This window comes from Neophocaena asiaeorientalis, unplaced genomic scaffold, assembly GCF_003031525.2.
Source record: "Neophocaena asiaeorientalis asiaeorientalis breed wild unplaced genomic scaffold, Neophocaena_asiaeorientalis_V1.1 scaffold46, whole genome shotgun sequence".
Lineage (NCBI taxonomy): Eukaryota > Metazoa > Chordata > Mammalia > Artiodactyla > Phocoenidae > Neophocaena > Neophocaena asiaeorientalis.
The window spans coordinates 12,165,549-12,185,225 of record NW_020175393.1 but is presented as its reverse complement, the minus strand read 5'-3'; the positions used below and the strand labels follow the sequence as shown (position 1 = coordinate 12,185,225).

The following is a 19,677-nucleotide window of genomic DNA, read 5'->3' as shown; positions in this document are numbered from 1 at the left end:
AAAAAAAAAAAAAAAAAAAAAAAAAAAAAAAAGAATAGACTACTAGACTCTTGGAACTGGAGGGAACTTGACCGTCATCAAATCCTGCTACCATGTAACCACTGGAAATCCCAGATGAGCGGCGATTCCACCTTATTCCGTCCTGGGGCAGCTCTTGCCATAAGAAATGTACAGCAAGAGGAGAACTTGGAGAACTTCTCCAAAAGATGAAGGAGTGAGGTGATGGGCTCAGGATTACTCAGCCATTAACAGCCATGCTGGGAAATAGAAGAGAAACTGGTAACTTACTGCCAGGCCCACTGAGTCATCCCCCCAATCCCTTGGACCGTAGTTATTACCATTTTGAAGTTTACAGCTGCGGATGCTGAGGCTAAGAGAGGTGAAGGGGCCTGTTCAGGGCTGTACAGGTGACCGGGGGTAGAGCTGAGATGCAAAGACGGATCAATCTCATTTCACTTTCCAACACCACACCTGGAGAAGACTCAGCATCTCCTGAGACACGTAAAATGCGCCCTCACTTCCTAAACAAACTTCACCAAATCATTTGTGTAGAAATCCCTCCCGCTGTCTTACCCCCATTTCTCTTGCTTTTCAGGAGAGAAGTATGAGCTCCATGCAGGGACTGAGTCCACCCCAAGTGTCGTCGTGCACGTGTGTGACAGTGACATCGAGGAAGAAGAGGATCCAAAGACGTCCCCAAAGCCAAAAATCATCCAGACCCGGCGTCCCGGCCCGCCGCCCTCCGTGTCCAACTGAGCTCACTGCTCCACCTCGAAGAGAATACCCGTCTCCTCTTTATCATGCTTTTTCCCCCCCCGCCCCGTTGTTTGTTTGTCAAAAAAAAAAAAAAAAATTGCCTTTAAATCCCTGGGTGTTTGGTTGTTTGAGATTCCTTCCTTGTAATCAAGCCTCTCGGACAAAAGGGCTAGGAAAAGGTGATATGTTTCCTGATCATATCATACCCATCAAGTATAAGACATTATTTAGAAGATTCTAGAAAAAAAAGTAGTATTTTCTTATTAAACAATCAGCACAGCCTAACCTTCGTGCTCTCCTGTTGATCCAAGCCGGAGACATCAGTGGCAAATAGCACCTGTGTTGCTTGTGAGCCGTTCCAGTCCCAGTCCTGACGTGTGTGCGTTGTTCTTTCCTGGCCACTTAAGTAGGACCATAAGTAAACCTGACTTTGACTGCATGAGATATCCCTATCTGGTCTCCTCAGTCCTCTGCATCCCAACATTCCCAGGACATGCATGATCACCAGCATTTATTTTCATGATTTGACGATATACTCTAAGTCACAGATGGTCAGCGTCCAGTCATGTCCTATCTAGATTAGCAAAATGATCAGCATCCTCCAGCTTATTAACAAGTCTGGGTGTAGTCACTCTTTCGAGTCAAAGACTTCATAGCTCTGTTAAAACTCCTGGAGAAAAAACTGAGCTTGGCCCCAAAGACATCCCTCCGTAGATTTTTGAACACGATTTCATTGTAGAAGTTTCCCTGCCTCGTTGGGGAGGCTCGTCCAGGATGATAGAGACCGATTTCAGACAAATCTATTTATCACAGAAGTTTCATGGTGTCTGAATGATTGTTTTTTTTTTCTCTTTGTATATTTGTACAAATGTTTCAGCTGTGCTTTTAAATATCTGGATGTCTTTTATTTAGGGATTGTTCAGCATTAGCTGCTTTAAAGCATATGTGCATCGCTTATGAATGCATTCATATACTAATACAGGTAATCTGATAATATTACACTCTATTATGGATAATGCTGAATTTTGAAAGGGCACAAAACTTCTCATGCCGATCTATAAATGACTAGCCAACATCTCTGCTATCAAGACCAGTTGCTTTTAAATAAAGCGAAGAAGCAAGTGTCGGTTGCAGACAGTTGAAATGCAGCTAAATCGATGTAGCAGCCACTGAGCATATTCAAAGGGAAAGACTGATAGATAAATGTATGCAGTTCCTACTCGTGCAATGCCGTATTGCTCAAAAACGTATTTGTTTTTGTTACATGTGATTTTTCTATTTCTCTAGCCCGAAGTGCATTATAGAAGATACACCTATAGAACCATTACCTTCTGCTCTATGTGCCAGGCCTCATCTACTCCTGTACATTCATGAATTACTTTAGATGCAAATGCCGATTACGATGGAGTGGGGAAATACTTTCATTACCCAAGCCTCAGAAAAACACACAAGAACAATAACACAGCCACCTGATGGAAGGATTGTTGTGGTTTTTGATTAAGGTGTAAGTTTCATCAGAAACGTAAACCATTAGACTGATTACTCAGAAACAAAAGTCCGTTCTACTGTGAATATAGCAATATAGTACTGGGTACGGCACAGGTGAAACTGAGGACAGACAGCATTGCTTGTAAAATCCTGAGTTTCCATAGAAAAATGAAGGCTCCTTTGAAAAATAAAATCTGAGGAGTATATAACAAGCAAATGCTTTGACTTTCCTTTTCTGCGAAGGTTTTTGGTTTTTCATGGACAAACGAAAAGATTAGATTTAATAAATAGTGGAGAATTCTTCCCCCTAGTGGAAGAAGTTGAGAACTACAGTCCATTTTGCGCTGATTCTCTTCTTAAGCGTCAGAATTTTTAGAAGGCAGCCTCTAGAGAAATCTGGGTGAGAGAAGCTATTTGGAAATGACTTTTCAATGTTTTAAAACAGATCCATCAGACATTGCCAACAAAATTTAGTAAAAGTTGAAATGGCCATTGTGTGTCATCAAAAAAACCCTCAGTGGAATGTATGACCCAAGTGGTTAGTCTTGGTGACATTTATTGCAAAGTGTCGATGTTAATCTGTCTCAGATCAAGTAGTTCTCTCACGAGGTTGGGTTTGGGGAGGTGGGGAGAAACACGTGTCCCAGGAGAGGGAGAAGAAACGGGGGACTCCTTGAAGGGTTTCGGTGGCCCCTCCGAGCACCACGAAAGTCACAGTTGCCTCAGCATCTCCATGAGCTACAGGATGCAAACCTCGTCAGCACTATTTTAAGTTTGAAAAGTTTAAATATGGAGGAGGAGGGGGAGATTGCCACCAACTGAATCATTTGTGCACGTGTATAGCTCAAAGAGCTTAGATTTCAAATATACCTGGTGAATGACTCTGTCCACGTAGTGTAATTTCTGTGTTTTCTGCCTGAGTTGGATATTTCTGAGTGGTGATTGTGGAGGAGGGCGATTCGGCCTATAGTCTTTCCAAGATGTTACCGAGAGATGAAATTAACTCATCTGAGCTCTTCCTGAAATGGGGTGGGGGGAGCTGGTTGGCAGCATCTCACGAAGGAAGAGGAATTCAAGGCTTGGAGGGGCGGGAGGGGCTCTGATAAGGGGTCTGGGAGAGCCCCCTGTTTATTGTCACACTTCAGCCAGCTTGGCCCTAAAAGCCATTCCAAGTGTACACGGACACTTTTAATATAACCCCCACTCTATTCTTTAGTTTAAAACACTGTAATAGACCTGAAGTAGGCAAAATTTTACTACCTGGAACACAGAAAGCACTATCATAAAATAAAAGATGGATACATTGTCCTTCATTAAAATTAAGAGTATCTGTTCATCCAATTACACCATTAGGAGAGTGAAAAGGAAAGCCTCAGAGTGGGAGAAGATAAATATCTTAATTACATAGAGTTGTTAAATAACTCACATCCAAAATGTAAAAAGAACTTCTGCAAATTAATACGAAAAAGATCTAGGGGGCTTGGAATTCATTTTAAGCACAGTGAGAAGGGTTTTCAGCAGAGGAAATGTATGACCCACTTCGTCTTGTGACAGATGCTGCTTTAATAGACACTTCCTAACACAAAGCCACAGCCCTAAGTGTCCAGATACTCCAGTGTGAGGGACCTGACCCTCTACTGCCCACTTTATCCTTGAAAAAGATAGCTTTGAATAGCTGTATTCATCACTGCAGCCTTATCTACCGAACTCAGCACCAACATCGGTACGCAATGTCTTTTCGTGACTCTAGAAAAGTTTGTTTTTGTTCTTATTCCTTCTCAAGTCGTTGACAAGGCCCTGGTGCAGGAAAGGGGAGACAGAGCAGGTGATGAAGAATAAGTCGGTGATGCAGGGAAACCTTCATTTATCAGCTGGTATAGAGTGTCCCTGCCAGAAGACACCATGCAGAGTCACGGAGCACTTAGCAGGCTCAGCCCTTAAATCTGCAATCTGAGAAACCAGAAATCTCAAGCAAAAAGTTTTCTGTCAAACTCATTCATCTGCTCCTTTCCAAGAGAGTCTGGGGAAATGTTATTGGAGTTGATTCAGGAGCTTTTTATGTCTCTAAAAGGAAACTGTATCCAAGGTTAATTGTGTGTGTGTGTGTGTGTGTGTGTGTGTGTGTGAACCCAAGTGCGTTTGGTATAAGTTGGAAATAGGAAGCCCAGAATGAGCTGAAATGATTGAAATACTTGGCACAAAAAAGTATCCCTCCTTGACTCTCTTGCCTTATTTTCCATTCTCACCCAATAATTGGGTTTGAAAACCTTAGGGCTGGGCAGGATTGTGGGGCATCTTTGACTAGTTGTAATCATTAGTGAAATTATTGTTCCCCAAACGGACTTTGGATTTACCTATGGGGTCATTTTATTCCTAAAGCAAGATTTATAGCTGTTTCTCTAATGTGGCCAGCCTCAGCCCCCGATAGCCTGTTTCCCAAGCCCCAACCCCCTTTTGGGTGGAGACACTCCCATCCCCAGATGCCGTGCTGTTGGTGGCCCTCCACTGAGTGGCCAGGCACTGCACTCAGCTGGAAGGATTCCCCCAGCCAAGGTCACACCCGCACCCCAGGGACAGCCTGCATGCAGTGACTAGCTATGTGGCAGAGGGAAAACCCCATCCTGCAGCTCTGAAAGGCCACCGCAGTTCCAGAGCTCCCTGTGGGGTCGGCTAAGGTCTCTGCATCTCAGTTCAACCCTTTTACTTTGCCTAATTGTATCGCCTTCACTCCCCCATACGTGTGGACCTTAAAGGCTCCCTGGTAAACTTCCTCTAGGCACATCTCCCTCTGAGTCTGTGTCCCAGAGAAACTAACCTCACACATCCTGGACCACCTGTTCTCCATCCTTGGAGTTCTGGGAACTGTACAAGTCTTCTCCATATGTCCCACTGCCTTTGCATTCCTGGTGTGGATCAGTTATACCAGAGGTTAGTAGCTTCTCTAAAAGCAGCCCAGCGAAGCTCCATTCCATGCTTTCTTTGTGCCGTCCGGCTGAGTTCAGGGTTGGGGGAGTAGATGTGCTGGAAACTCAGCCCAAACTCCCATGTTGGAGAAAGGAGAGCTTCTCCCAATCAGCCCTGCGGGGGCAGAAGCACAATGAACATCTGTTTTTGTCTGTTGTGTCGACTTAAAAAAAATTAACAACATGAGAGTTGCAAGTTAAGTTTTATTTGGGGCAAAATGAGGAGTGCATCTCGGGAGACAGCATTTCAGATAGCTCTGAGAAACTGCTCCAAAGATGTGGGGGGGGCGGGAAACGTCAATATATATGTGATCTTGGTGAAGTGGGAGTACATACAATCAAGCACATATTTTCGCAGAGGTTCTCACGAGGGTTACTGCTAGTCACGGGGAGCAGACATCACCATGAAGGAATTTAGTGCTTTTCTAGATACGAGGAGATGCAAGAACTGGGCTCATAAAGTCAGCTCCTGGGGCTTCCCTGGTGGCACAGTGGTTGAGAGTCCGCCTGCCGATGCAGGGGACACAGGTTCGTGCCCCGGTCAGGGAAGGTCCCACATGCCGCGGAGCGGCTGGGCCCGTGAGCCATGGCCTCTGAGCCTACGCGTCCGGAGCCTGTGCTCCGCAACGGGAGAGGCCACAACAGTGAGAGGCCCGGGTGTGCCACACACACACACACACACACAAATCAGTTCCTGAGAGCATCTAACTAGCTGAAGACCTGTTCTGCCAGTTTTTCTCAGAGCACCGAGGGCCCCATTCCTGATCTCCACCCTGAATTCCTTTCAGGGGGTGTTGAAGGTCAGCAGCCGCAGCAGCACCTGATTTAATCCTTGTAGAGTAGATGGCAAGTGCCAATTTGTGGTTGACAGTTGTCAGGGGTCCTTATGAAAAACACAGATGGGCCTGTGGTAAAGAGGGCTGGACCCACCCTAATTCTGGCCTGTGTGCCACCCTTGTATCTGAGAAAGGGATAGAGATCGTGTCTATGACTTTAGACAAGTTACTCGAGTCGTTGAAACTCAGTTTTCTCTCCCATAAAATGGGTATAAAAACCCACTTTGTCATGAGGACTTAATGAGCTAGTACTAATAACGGTAGCAATTATTACTGGTGACTGAATTCACAAAGTTTGGTGCCAAGTGACCCGGGTTTAAGCAACCCCTACCCCCTGCTCTGCTGCATAGCTCGCTTGTACTCTTCGCACAGTTTCTTAACCTAAGTCCTGGCTTGCACGTCTGCCAAGAGGACAGGACGTTAGCACCCATCTCCTGGGGTTAGGAGGGACTCAAAGAGAAAGTAACTCAAGAGCTGGGCACGTAGGACGTCCACGGCCAGTGCTTTCTATGCATCGGGCCCCACGGGGAGCACTTGATTGACATTTATACTCTCATTTCATCCTCATGGCGGAGCTTTCATTTCTCTCGTTTCTCATAAATAATAGGCATCTTGTGTTGAGTGCTCACTGTATGGCAGCTGGTCTCCTAAGTTCTTTACATTTTCATTGCATTCTCTCAATGATCCTATGAGGAAGGTACTGATGTCCCCGTTTTACATGTGAGGCAACCAAAGCCCAGAAGTGTTACGTCCATGATACGCAAAGGGTGTTCTGCACACTGCCCATGTCAGCATCAGCATCCTTCCGGGAGCTGGGCGGAGATGCAGAGTCTCAGTCCCTGCCCTGAACGACTGAGCCAGATCTCTTTCAACAAGATCCTCGTGCCCAGGATTCCTATGCTGTTTACAGTGTTAAAACCACTCAAGGTCAAGGGCCAAATCAGAGCCCTAGCAGAGCTGTAACTGCAGAGCAGATACTTTTAACTGCCTCTAGGGATGTAGTGCCCACCAAAGAACGTGCTCACAGGACATAATTTCCCTTCCCCCAGTAATGATCAGTTAGACCAAGTGCCTTCTCTGTTCCCACCCACAGTTCATCCTTTCCGTTCTGTTGCCCTTGCTGTTCTGGTTGAAATCCCAGCTCTGGCTGCCATGCTCCCCTCGAATCAAGCTCTGCCAGTGGCCATTCCAATGATCTCCAGTAAAAGTGCTCCTGCATAAGCTACAGTGGGATCTCCGGAAAGGCACTGGCCCCAGGAGCACAGCAGAGTTCTGAGAACCAGGCAAGCCTGTACTCCTGGGAATAAGGTCTCAGGCAGGCCTGCCGGAGTACACTGGGCTAAGCACACAAATAATGTCATCTCCACCTGGGGCAGAAGCAAACCACCAGGAAAACCACTGCCTTCATTCCTTTTTTTTTTTTTTTAAATATTTATTTATTTATTTGGTTGTGCCAGGTCTTAGTTGCGGCAGGCAGGCTCCTTAGTTGCAGCATGTGGGCTCCTTAGTTGCGGCATGCAGACTCTTAGTTGCGGCATGCATGTGGGATCTAGTTTCCTGACCAGGGATGGAAGCCGGACCCCCTGCATTGGGAGTGCAGAGTCTTATCCACTGCGCCACCAGGGAAGTCCCCCACTGCCTTCATTCTTATTCTCAGACATCATGCTAGAGATGCGGGAAGCCATGTTAGGGATACTGTTCCTATGCCGATGAGCCTGGCTGTAGGGTGTTGGTTTGCAACCTTCAAGTTCCCGGGACGAAATCTGAAATTGGTCCCTGTACACAGAGGACAAGAAGAGACAGAGGAAGGAAGCAGGGCACCCAGAGTGGCAGGTGGCAGGTGGCAGGTTTAATAAGCCAGAGAGCTCAGGTAGGAGGCTAGTTCCTGGGCAGCTGCAAGATGATTTGATCTCCACATCCCCCTGCCAGAATCATAAAAGTCTATGTGGAGGCCTTACCTGGGTTCAGTCGTGTTTCAGTCCAGATGGTCTCAACACTTTGCTCTCTCAAGGCTGCATCCTTGAAAATGGCTCCCACTGTGGGAAAGGTGGGCAGAACGTACATTCCATCCAAGGACGGGGAGGGGGTGAGGCGCCTCAGATTGCCTGGGTCCCTGTCCCGCCCTCTCCATGACCTTTTCCAACACAGGGAACCATAATGCTTCCAAAACCCAGAACCTAATTGAGCCCTTGATGACTGTCCTTTGGGCGGTGGCAGCAGAAGCCCACTTCCAGAAGGTTCAGAAGGCTCGAAACAAAGGGCAGATGATGTACTACAAATAATAACCAATTCTTCCCTTTACCTTCAACAAATGGATCTTATTTCAATACGCTTCACCCCATTTCAATGACTTGCTGCCATAACTCAGCAGAGAGGTGGTCCCTATCATCAGGATTGACTAAACCTCGCATTCGCTTTACAGAATTGAAGAGGAGAACCTTCAAATGAGGATAACACACAAATAAATGTTACTCTTACCACTGTTTATAAGTTAGAAGAGTGTCTTGGCTTCAACATACAATTGTGCCGGTTTAAGCATGGGACATGGCCACCCCCAGCTCACCCCACCTGGAGGACAATCCACCTGTCAGAGCCGACAACCACATCACCTACACTGCCAGTGTATGAGAGAGCAGAGATGCTGGACATTTTCTGAAATTAGAACTTGATGCTGAACTTTCCCGGTGATGAATAATCTCCTTTGCTTCTGGTTAAGGCATTTCTACTTCTGGTCAAACCAAACCCTCTCCCATCCTGGTTTCTCCCATGCTAGGAAGGCCGAGCTTTCTTTTCAAGATCATCCTGACCCCCTACGCTCTTTTGGGCGAATCTCCTGTATCTATATTTTATATAGGCCTTAAATCTGGCTTTGTCAAACTATGCTACAAGAGCCTGGCAAGTTATTCGAACTTTCTGAACTTCAACTTCCTTATCTGTACGTTGGGAGTAAGGTTGTGTTTATGTAAAGTGTTAACACGTATCATGCCTGGTATACCATTTGCACCCACTTTGTGTCTTCCCTACTTAGGTTGCTTCTGAACCCATTTCCTCCTCTGGTTAGTGGCATCTGGACTTCCTGTGGGGAGCCACACCCCCTCCTACTCTAAGTCCTGGCAGTTCAGTTGACATCATATAGCACCAGGTTTCAGTACATTCCCGGGTCTGGCCAGTACTCCAGCCATAGTGAATGGTTCTGGAATGGTCGCCTGATCCAAGCTAGGTAAATCAGAACCGATACCAGGATTTTTGCTGGTACTGATGGAAAGGTGAATATTTTCTACTTAGGTTACTAAACTGGGCAATGTAAACTTGAAGGGCCAAAAGCTACCACATGGATAGTTCTTCCCTGAGAATGAAGACAATCCAAAGGAAAGGAGAGCCGGACGACTGCAAGAAAAGTGTGGGGGGGATTGGGAAGAGATTTTAATGTCATTATTTGAGCAGCTGGATCGAACTATACCTGATGCTAAAATCCTCCACACTTCTCAGATAGAAACAACTTCCCTTTTATTTAATCCAGTATAAGTGAGATTTCTTCACTTTCAACTGACCAGCTAAATACCAAAGAAAATGTAATAGGTATAAATATAAAGTCCTATATTTAATTGTGTAAAAAAATACACAAGTATAAGGAGAAAAAGATCAACATTAAGAAGGAAAGTATAATAAACATTTGAGGGCCTTAGCTGAGCAGAGGCTCAATATGTGTCAATGTGGGAGGAGGGGCAAAATCTTCTATTTATGAGTCTTTTTGTTTAAAATGGTAGATGGAACACGTATGTTTACTGCCCAGCTGATCCTCTGAAATTGCTTGGAAATTACAGCAAAAATTAGCAAAAGGAAATATACTTAATAGCTCTGAAACCCAATAAAGGGTATCATCAGCTGTCCAGAAAATGAGTCACTTGTGGAATGCAGAAAGCGGATCCACAGAGAAACCAGACCTGATGAAGCCACGATAGAAAACCTACAGGTGAAGGCGACCGTGGGGGTGGGAGCCATTCTTTCCAGTTGAGCCTAAGAGAAATCCAGAGTTCAGAGCCAGCCAATAGAGAGGAGTGGGCGGGGAGAGGAAGGAGGGCATTGGGAACAGCTGAGGCCCGTGGAGCCTCTCTGCACCACTAGCACTGGCCACAGCTGCAGAATGGCCTCACGACCAAGTCCCCGAGACTTGTTTCCTGACCAAGTGAAAGAGATTCCTGGTGGGTCCATCAGAGCCTCGAAACCACGTTTGACCTCCAGCGAACTCATGGATGAGGAGAAAGGTGTCTAGTTTTGACATAGGATATTTTTCTGTAGCTTCCCTCACAAAGGAAGCATGAAAAGTACATTGTACAAGACCTCACAGGTCTGAAAATGGCGTTATTATACCTTCACACTTGATGATAGTTTGGTTTGTTGGAATTTCTTCTGAATGGTGAAGACATCACCGCATTGCTTTTCTAGCTCCTAGAAGCCCCATATCATTCTAATTTCTGAATCTTTTATGTACCCTGTATTTCCTCCCTGGATGCCTTTAGGACTGCTTTGTCCCAACTGTTCAGAAAATTCAGGTACTGGTTTCCTCATGGGTCCTTTCAATATAGGACCTCATGGGTCCTTTCATATTCTTCAATTGTGGACATTTTTCTTGAACTAATTACTTGAAACTTCCCTCCTCTGTATCTTTTATGTGCTCTCTTTTGGAAGAGCCATTACTTGGAGCTTATATCATCTGAAATTATCCTCTAATTTTTTTTCTTTTCTCTCTACCATTTTCTGTCTCTTTGCCTTTTTTATTCTATTTTCTAGGGAATTTCTTCAACTTTCTCTTTAACCTTCTATTTAATTTTTTCTTTCTGTTAACATGTATTCTATTTATTTTTCATTGTCAGAATTTTTCTTTCTTATTGCCTCCTGTTCTTGGTTTATGAATACATTATCTTCTCACTCTGGAGATATTATTTTTTTGCTTATTTTTACTATTTCCTGCACGTTGTCTTTTCTTCCTATTTCCTTTTTAACTACTTATTTATTTATTTGGATAATTCTCTCCCTCCCTCCCTCTCTCTCTCTCTCTCTCTCTCTCTCTCTCTCTCTCTCTCTCATGCTTGGGCAGAAGTTCTCTACAGAGAAATATTTTGCTCACAGGGGACACTTTTGTTGTCACAGCTGGGGACTTGTGCTACTAATAGCTGATAGGTAGAGACCAGGGACGCTGCTGAGGATTTTACAATGCACAGTAAGCCCCCACGAGAAGAAATTATCTGGCCCCAAATACCAAGAGTGCTGGAGTTGAGAAACTCTGTGTTAGGAGTTCTCTCCAAGGTCCTGTGATCCTTGGTGCTTTGCTCACGTTTTGGGTGAAACAATGAACACGTGATTGGATTCCTTGTGTGGTTATAAGTGGATCTCATTAACTATGAACTTCACTGCAGGTTAACCTGGATGTCAGTTTCACTGTAGGGCTTCGAACTCTCTGTATCCCTCCCTTCTTTTTATAGACAATATAACTCTTTTTTTTAATTTTTACTTTACACAGGACTATAGTTGGTTTATGATGTGTTAGTTTCAGGTGTATAGCAAAGTGATTCAGTTATACATATACATGTATCTATTCTTTTTCAAATTCTTTTCCCATTTAGGTTATTACCGAATATTGAGCAGAATTCCCTGTGCTGTACAGTAGGTCCTTGTCGGTTACCTATTTTAAATACAGTAGTGTGTATATGTGTATTGCCCCCTTGTTGGAGTTTAGGAATAATTTAATTACACAATTATGGAGCTCGATACACTTAATAGCCATTTTTCCTATTAGACTTTATTTTTAAGAACAGTTTAGACTTACAGAAAAGTTGTGAAATGAGTACAGATGGTTTCTATAAACACTGTTCCCAGCTTCCCCTACCATGAATCATTTACATTAGTTAAGGTGCATTTGTTACAATTAATGAACCAATACTAATGCATTATCATTAACTAAAATTCACAACGAAGAGCCGATCTCCTTCCTAGAGGGTTGAGGTCTGGCTGCCTGCATTCTAGGGGCCCTCAGAAAAGGCAGCCATTCCGTCTGCAAGCTGCCTTCATGCAGAGGCTCACTTCCACCGCCATGTGCCCCAGTGGTACCCGGTACCCCTGATGGCTGAGGCTTTCTAGTTCCGACTCTCCAGGGAGGAGGCCTAGATGAACAAAAGTTAAATGAATAGCCCAAAGTGCTGAGCTTCGAGCTCAGGCAGTCTGTGTCTAGAGACTACAGGACACTGCACCCCACCCCTGTTGGGGTAGTAGTAGTAATGATGGCACAGTGGTGGCAGCTAGAGCTAACCCATACCTCACCGCTGGACCTGAGGGTTGATAAAGTGCTGGCACACGTGCTACATTATTTGACCTCATTTAATGCCCACGGGACACTAGCTGATGCCACAGGTGAAATACCCAGCACCGAATAGACGGCAGGGACACTAACACAAAGTGTGAAACTCTCCAGGGTGGCAGGACTCCTTCTGCGTTACTATTCATTCCTGTCCTAGGACTTTCTCAGCCCCACTCTGGGTCTGTCACCAGCTCAGTGATTTCCTGCCAAGTGCACAGTCTTGGTTTGTGCCTAACGTTGTTTCTGGTCCTAGAAGGGTAGGCAGACCTTCCCAGGAGTGATGGGCTCAGGTAGTGACAGTTCCGATCTTTGGTCTCTTGTCGTTCTTTCTTTCCGGAATTGGACAGTGGAAGTTGGCCCTGAGTCCCTGGATTCATAGATCCCTGAGTAGAGAGAAACATGAGCAAGACAGGTTCAGTTTCCTATACTCAGACAGGTCCGTAGCTGGTCTATGCAAGGCCCCACAGGGAACTAACCAATTCATAAATACTGGAAAATACTGGGGGAAATTATAACAAAATAGGTGGGATCCAAACATGCAAATGTGTAAAACATGGATCGAGTTATCTGGGGATTAAGGAGTGACTGGGCAAGCCCAAGCTGCTGGCCAGCTTCAGATTTAGCAGGTCTGGCTGTAATTTGATGCCACCTCGCGGTGGTTATCCTTTTCAGCTTAAATACCGCTGCGGACAACTCTGGGTCTTTGGCTGCCTGGGATTCCCAGGAAAGGCAGCAAAGATTTGAAGAATCTCCTTATAGATGTTGGCGCAGTCTGGGAACATCAGTCAGGAGGGTCCTAAAAACATAGGGACCCGTCCGCCCCTTGCCTGCTTCCAGAGCCGGGCTGCCTGCCATGCACTGCAGTCCTTCCCTCCCTTCCTCAGCCTCCTTTCTCCCCTCCCTGCACCTTTGAAGATAAATACTGGAGCGTGCTCCTATTTGTGTATGGGAGCGTGGCAGAAGGTGAGAGGCAATCACAAAACACTCATTTCTTATTCTCTCATGTGCCTTGTAATGGAGTTTTACGCAAATAAGTTTTAAAGTGCTTCCAAATCTTACCTGAACTACTTCTACCAGTTCTTACGCAGTCCTGCGATCAAGAAAGCTCCACCTTCTAGCAGGTATCCTTTCTGTTTTACTTAGGACTAGATTCTCTTACTAATCTTCAGGGAAGCAAAGTGGGCTCTTTCAATGGTTCTTTTGTGTATATTATGGTTCTGTGGTTACATAACTGCTCCCCGAGGTCTCCACATCCCTCAATAAGCACGTGACAAATGTTTTAGGAGTAAGGAAGGTGTCTTACCCTCCTTAGCTTGACCCACAGCACTCTGATCCTGTGCTGAGCATCTATTAGGTGCTCAATAAATCTTAGATGAATGAAATGGGTGAATAAATCTGATGATTCGATATCCTAATGATATACACAAATCATATAATAAAACTGAAAAGGACTTTATACAAGACAATGTGAAAACTGTCCACATTTAATGAAAAAATAAATACCTGGCTACTTGGCTTATTCTCACAGACTCCTCGATTGCGATCTTAATCAGATGGGGAAAAAAGACTCCATCATTCATTCATTCAACAAACATTTTTTGAGAACCTACTATGCTCCAGGCACTGTAATAGGCCTTGGAAAAATGAGACATCTTGGTGAAAAAGACAATCCAAGTTCCTTCCCTAACTGAGCTTACTTTTTATAGGTATTTAGGGGTTGGAAAGTGTCACAGATTGAATTGTGTCCCCCAACTCAAAATCCATATGTTGAAGCCCTAACACCCAATGTGACTGTATTTAGCAGCAGGGGCTTTACAGAGATGATTAGTATTCAATAAGGTCAAGAGAATGGGGCCCTAATCTGATAGGACTAGTGTCCTTATAAGAAGAGGAAGAGGGACTTCCCTGGTGGCGCAGTGGATAAGACTCCGCACTCCTAATGCAGGGAGACTAGGATTCAATCCCTGGTCAGGGAACTAGATCCCACATGCATGCCGCAACTAAGGAGCCGGCGAGCGGCAACTAGGGAGCCCACCTTCCGCAACTAAGACCCAGCGCAACCAAATAGATAAATATATTTTTTTTCAAAAAAAAGAAGAAGAGGAAGACACACCAGAGATCTCTGTCTCTCCCCACACACAGGGGAAAGGCCATGTGAGGACACGGCAAGAAGGTGGCCATTTATAAGGCAGAAGGAGAACCCCCACCAGAATTGAACCCTGCTGGTACCTTGACCTTGGACTTCCAGCCTCCATAACTATGACAAAATAAATTTCTGTTGTTTAAGCCGCCCAGCTTAGGGAGTTTCATTATGGCAGCCCAGGCTGACTAATACACAAAGCATCAGTGGTTACTGTGAAAGATAGGAGAGGAGAAAGGAAAGAAGGAAAATTGCTCACAGGACAGGAGTACTGAGTGATTTTGATCATCAATTCGAATTCTTGTTATTTATCTAACAAGTTAAGATCACTCCTATTCTTTCAGGGATTCCAGTAAAGGAATATCTTCTCTTGAGACTCCTCTTGACGATTACCTGGCATTCTCAGCCCTGTCGAAAGCCTTTCACTGCAAGGTTATGTTCATTGTTTATCTACCTCCTGAGACTCAGAGCCTCCTCCCATGTGGCAAGTCTCAGCCTCGTCCATATGCCAGCTGCTGTTGCTCAGAGTCTGGCCTAAATATGGCTGCATCCCTCTCAGGGTTTTCTCATTTCTCCTGCGAACAAAATGCTTTGATTCCCAGTTCTGGTTTTAATTGGACACCTGGGTAATTTATTTCCATAGATGAGCAATCTCTCTGGGATCTTCCCAGACCGGGGCACGAACCCACGTCCTCTGCATCGGCAGGCGGACTCCCAACCACTTCTGCAGTCTTTTTGAATCACTAAGACAGTCTGCCCTCCCTTGCGTCTTGGAATTAGGTAAGCATATACCCCAGTCAGCCGCTACATGGGCCTGGTCCCCGTTCACATGGCTAAACTTGGGGTGTTTGCATTTGTTATCTATTGCCGTTTAATAAATTACCACAGAGTTAGCTGTTTAAGCAACACAGATATATTATCTTGATTTCTGTGGACCAGGAATCCAAGCTTAGCTGGCTCTTCTACTTCAGGGCCTCTCACATGGTTGCTTCAGTTTGTCTCATCTGAAAGCTTGACTGGGGAAGGATAAACGTTCAGGCTCACTCGGGTTATTGTCAGAACGCTGTTCCTTAAGGCCTGCTGGACTGAGGGCCTCCGTGCCCTGCTGGTCGTTGACCAGAGGTCACCCTTGGTTCCTTGCCACGTGGGCCTCTCCAACATGTGCATTTACTTCAGCCAACCATGAAAGCCAAGTGGGCAAATAGAGAGAGTCTGCTCGCAAGACAGAGGCGACAATCTCTTGTAACCTAATCATTGGAATGACATCCCATCGTCTTTGCCATTGTTCTGTTGATCAGGAACAAGTCACCAGGTCCAGACTACTCAAGGGTGGTGTGAGCTGATTACAAGAGGATGTGGCTATGTGGAGGTGGCCATCTTAGAAGTTACCTACCACAGTGCTGGTGAGCAGAAAAGGAGCCACTCTGAGCCAATGGTCGTCTCTATGTTTCTTCCACACCCTTGGAAGAACTACTTACTCTCTTATTCCTTAAGGAAAGGAAATCTAGGAAGGTGATACTGATTTGATTGTGATCTACGTTATAGAAGCCATGTCAATTCTGTCTATGAAATATCTCCATATTCCTTATACCTATTACCCTCAGCCACTTGAACGACTGACAGTTACCACCTGTTAAATGCATCCAAGATGGAACTTACATTATGTCTGCCAAACACCACTCTTCCTGTCTTGGGAAATGGACCATCGCATCCCACGTTCTCAAGCCAGAAACTAAGAAGTGACCCCTGACTACTTCCCCTCTTTACTCTGCCTTCACTGAATAAAATATTAATAAGTAGTTCAATAAGTTATGGTAAGTTATGTAGAAGGGGACCTACATGTCTATAGGAGTAATTATTTGGGGAAGGCAGGGCAACAAAAAAAATTCCTATGTGGGGCTTCCCTGGTGGCGCAGTGGTTGAGAGTCTGCCTGCTGATGCAGGGGACACGGGTTCGTGCCCCGGCCCAGCAAGATCCCACATGCAGCGGAGCGGCTGGGCCCATGAGCCATGGCCACTGAGCCCGTGCGTCCGGAGCCTGTGCTCCGCAACGGGAGAGGCCACAGCAATGAGAGGCCCGCGTACCGCAAAAAAAAAAAAAAATTCCCATGTGATTTGGGTAACTTAATTTACCTCCCTTAGATCTAGTTTTCTTTACTAAAAAACGATGGGATAATACTGGGAGACATATGTCAAAGAGTTGCTATGAGGATCAAATTGAATGATATCTGTAAAATGCTTAGATTATTATTTTACGTCTTGGGAGCCCTCCATATGGCAGCTATCATACCAGCTATGAGAGGACCACATGGTGACTGCCATCGTTTGTTCACTAAATCAGAAGTCTCCTCTCTCTTCCACTTTAGAGGCTAAAAAGCTAAACACACATTTTCCCAACCTCTCTTGTAGCTGGGGATGCCCAGGGGACACAGTTCTTGGAAAGAAAAAGTCTTCTGATAAGAACCTCTTCCTTCCTTGAATAAGGATTCAGTGTCTGCCATCTGCATCCATGAGGTAGCAACATGCGGTTGAATTCCAGCACACTAATGATGGTGGAACGAGTGTGCTCCTAGCGACCTTGTCAAGCAGCAGAACCAACGCCAGCACCCAGCTACCTTCAGGCTTCTTGTCCTCTAAAAGAAAGAAACCGACCTCTACGTGTATTCTGTTGTTTGCAGTTGAAAGCACGCCTAACAGATACCTGTTTCAATAGCCTGGAACTCCAATATCAGAAAATCTAGGACAGAAATATTTTCGCCAAGGTCACAGCTTCTATATCAATCCAAGACTGGAAATTCTGTCTTTTTCCACATTGAATAACATCTTATAGCTCGTATACATGCGGCAAAATTGTGTGGACTTCACAATATGTTCCGTTTGTTCTTCTTCTTCTTAATTTAGTATATTTACTTTAAAATTATATTCCTGACAGTGAAAAGAGCTCCACACACTTAAGGCTTTAATATAATGTCAAAGAAGCAGTAAAGGAAAAAAGGGAAGGTGGGAGCAGAAAAAAGGCAGAGCCTCTGAAAAAGACAACAAACAGAAAAGGAGATAAGTATGTAATGTCAGCCTTGAATTGCTGAAGTTTTTACAATGTTGACCTTAGACTTTGCCTACAGGAGTAAATTTATTATGAGACATGTTTTCCCTCATCCTGTCTCTTCCTACGAATTCCCAAAAGTGGTATTTTAGGATCATAAGAGACATATATGTAGACATCAGATGCACGACATGCAAAGTAAGTTAAGGGCCCAGGAAGAACTTACTGATACAAAATCTTTGGTCTACACTCCTGCCTAGAAATGCCAAGACCTGGCTGAATGTACTGTCATGACATTTCCTAAAGTACAGATAACACAGCCACGAGACTGACTGTAGAGGTGCAATGGCCACTCACCACCCATGACTATAGAGCTCTTGACATGTGGCCGGTGCCATATGTTGAAATGGAAATATTTTGTCTATACTGGGATAAAAGAAAATATATCCTAAAATTAATTACACTTTTTCTTTTCATTTATAACATGGTCACTAGAATTTTTTAAATTATACATGTGGGTCTTCCCTGGTGGCGCAGTGGTTGAGAATCCGCCTGCCAATGCAGGGGACACAGGTTTGAGCCCTGGTCAGGGAAGATCCCACGTGCCACGGAGCAACTAAGCCCGTGAGCCACAACTACCGAGTCTGAGCTCTAGAGCCCGCGAGCCACAACTATTGAGCCCATGTGCCACAACGACTGAAGCCCACGTGCCTAGAGCCCATGCTCCGCAACAAGAGAAGCCACCGCAATGAGAAGCCCGCGCACCACAACGAAGAGTAGCCCCTGCTCACCGCAACTAGAGAAAGCCTGCACGCAGCAATGAAGACCCAACACAGTCAAAAATAAATAAATAAATAAATATATACACGTGGTTCTCACTATATTTTTATCAGAGAGTATCCCTCTAGAACGTGATGGCTCTCGTTAGCCATGAGTTTGACCCAACTTCACTTACCAGATTGAAAGAAATGAGTCTAAACAGACTAATGACAGGATGTGGACATTTCCACGTGGAGGACAGAAAGTTTGAAAAGGATGGGTCTAAGCAGAAAGCGGGCGTGATCCTGACAAATGAAGAGCATGCTTATGGAGGTTCATGAGAGGCTGGGGGATGGAAGAAAAGGGAAAATCCTTAAGGAAGACAGTGGCTCCAAAATCGCGTTTAGGCCATGGTGCAATCTCACCTGGGGCCCATTCCATCGCCTCTGCTTCTTGTACTGTTTGTCCACCGCAGTCACCTTCTCAGGGACACTTGGTCTCCACGAGCTATTTCTCTTAGAGCCCCTTCCAGGTCTCCCAGTGTGATGAAGGATTTTGATGCCCTGGGGCCCCTACTATAGAATTCTAGTTGCAAGGTGGGTTTTTTTTGTTTGTTTGTTTTGTTTTTTTGCGGTACGCGGGTCTCTCACTGTTGTGGCCTCTCCCGTTGCGGAGCGCAGGCTCCGGACGCGCAGGCTCAGCGGCCATGGCTCACAGGCCCAGCCGCCCTGCGGCATGTGGGATCCTCCTGGACCGGGGCACGAACCCGCGTCCCCTGCATCGGCAGGCGGACTCTCAACCACTGCGCCACCAGGGAAGCCCCGTGCAAGGTGGCTTAATGCAACCAAAATGACAAATGTTTTTCTGCACCACAGAGACCTAATCAGTTTTCTCAAACATGGAACTCCTGAGCTAGCCTTGAAATGAGCTGCTAAGAGACTCTCATCCATCTTCTGTTTGAAGCCTTGCAGGTCTCCATCCCCTGTGATATATTGTCAGTTTCCACTAAAAGCCTGGAGTCCCATAGCACTTACTCTCTGAAGGACCTTGGCTGTTCTGGAGAAACCTATTAAATGAACAAGTCAGCAGAGCTTCAATAAACAATCAGATTAACAGCCCAGTGGGAGAGTGAAAATCCCACAAGTAATAGATTTAAAACCCCACTAAGTCCCAAGTTGTGGGTCAGCAGAGGAATTTGTCTCCAAATGTTTTTTGGGCAAAGAGCCATTACATTACCTGGTGGTCTCTGTGTGGGTTCCTTTTACATTTAGTCCTATTTGAGAGTATCAAAAAAGGCATTTTCCGGATGACAGGACTTTGTGTTTTATAATGCTCTG

General features: G+C 45.2%; 1 protein-coding gene across 3 annotated transcripts in view; it reads left to right on the top strand.

The window, feature by feature from the left end:
* The window catches only part of RCAN2 (regulator of calcineurin 2), a 244,177-nt gene extending 243,180 nt beyond the window's left edge, over window positions 1-997 (top strand). For all 3 annotated transcript variants that reach the window (XM_024766381.1, XM_024766382.1, XM_024766383.1), the window contains one exon: window positions 596-997. In XM_024766381.1, the coding sequence (XP_024622149.1) occupies window positions 596-756 (161 nt within the window). In that variant the 3' untranslated portion in view covers window positions 757-997. The remainder of the gene's footprint in view (window positions 1-595) is intronic.
* Window positions 998-19,677: the final 18,680 nt, after the last annotated feature.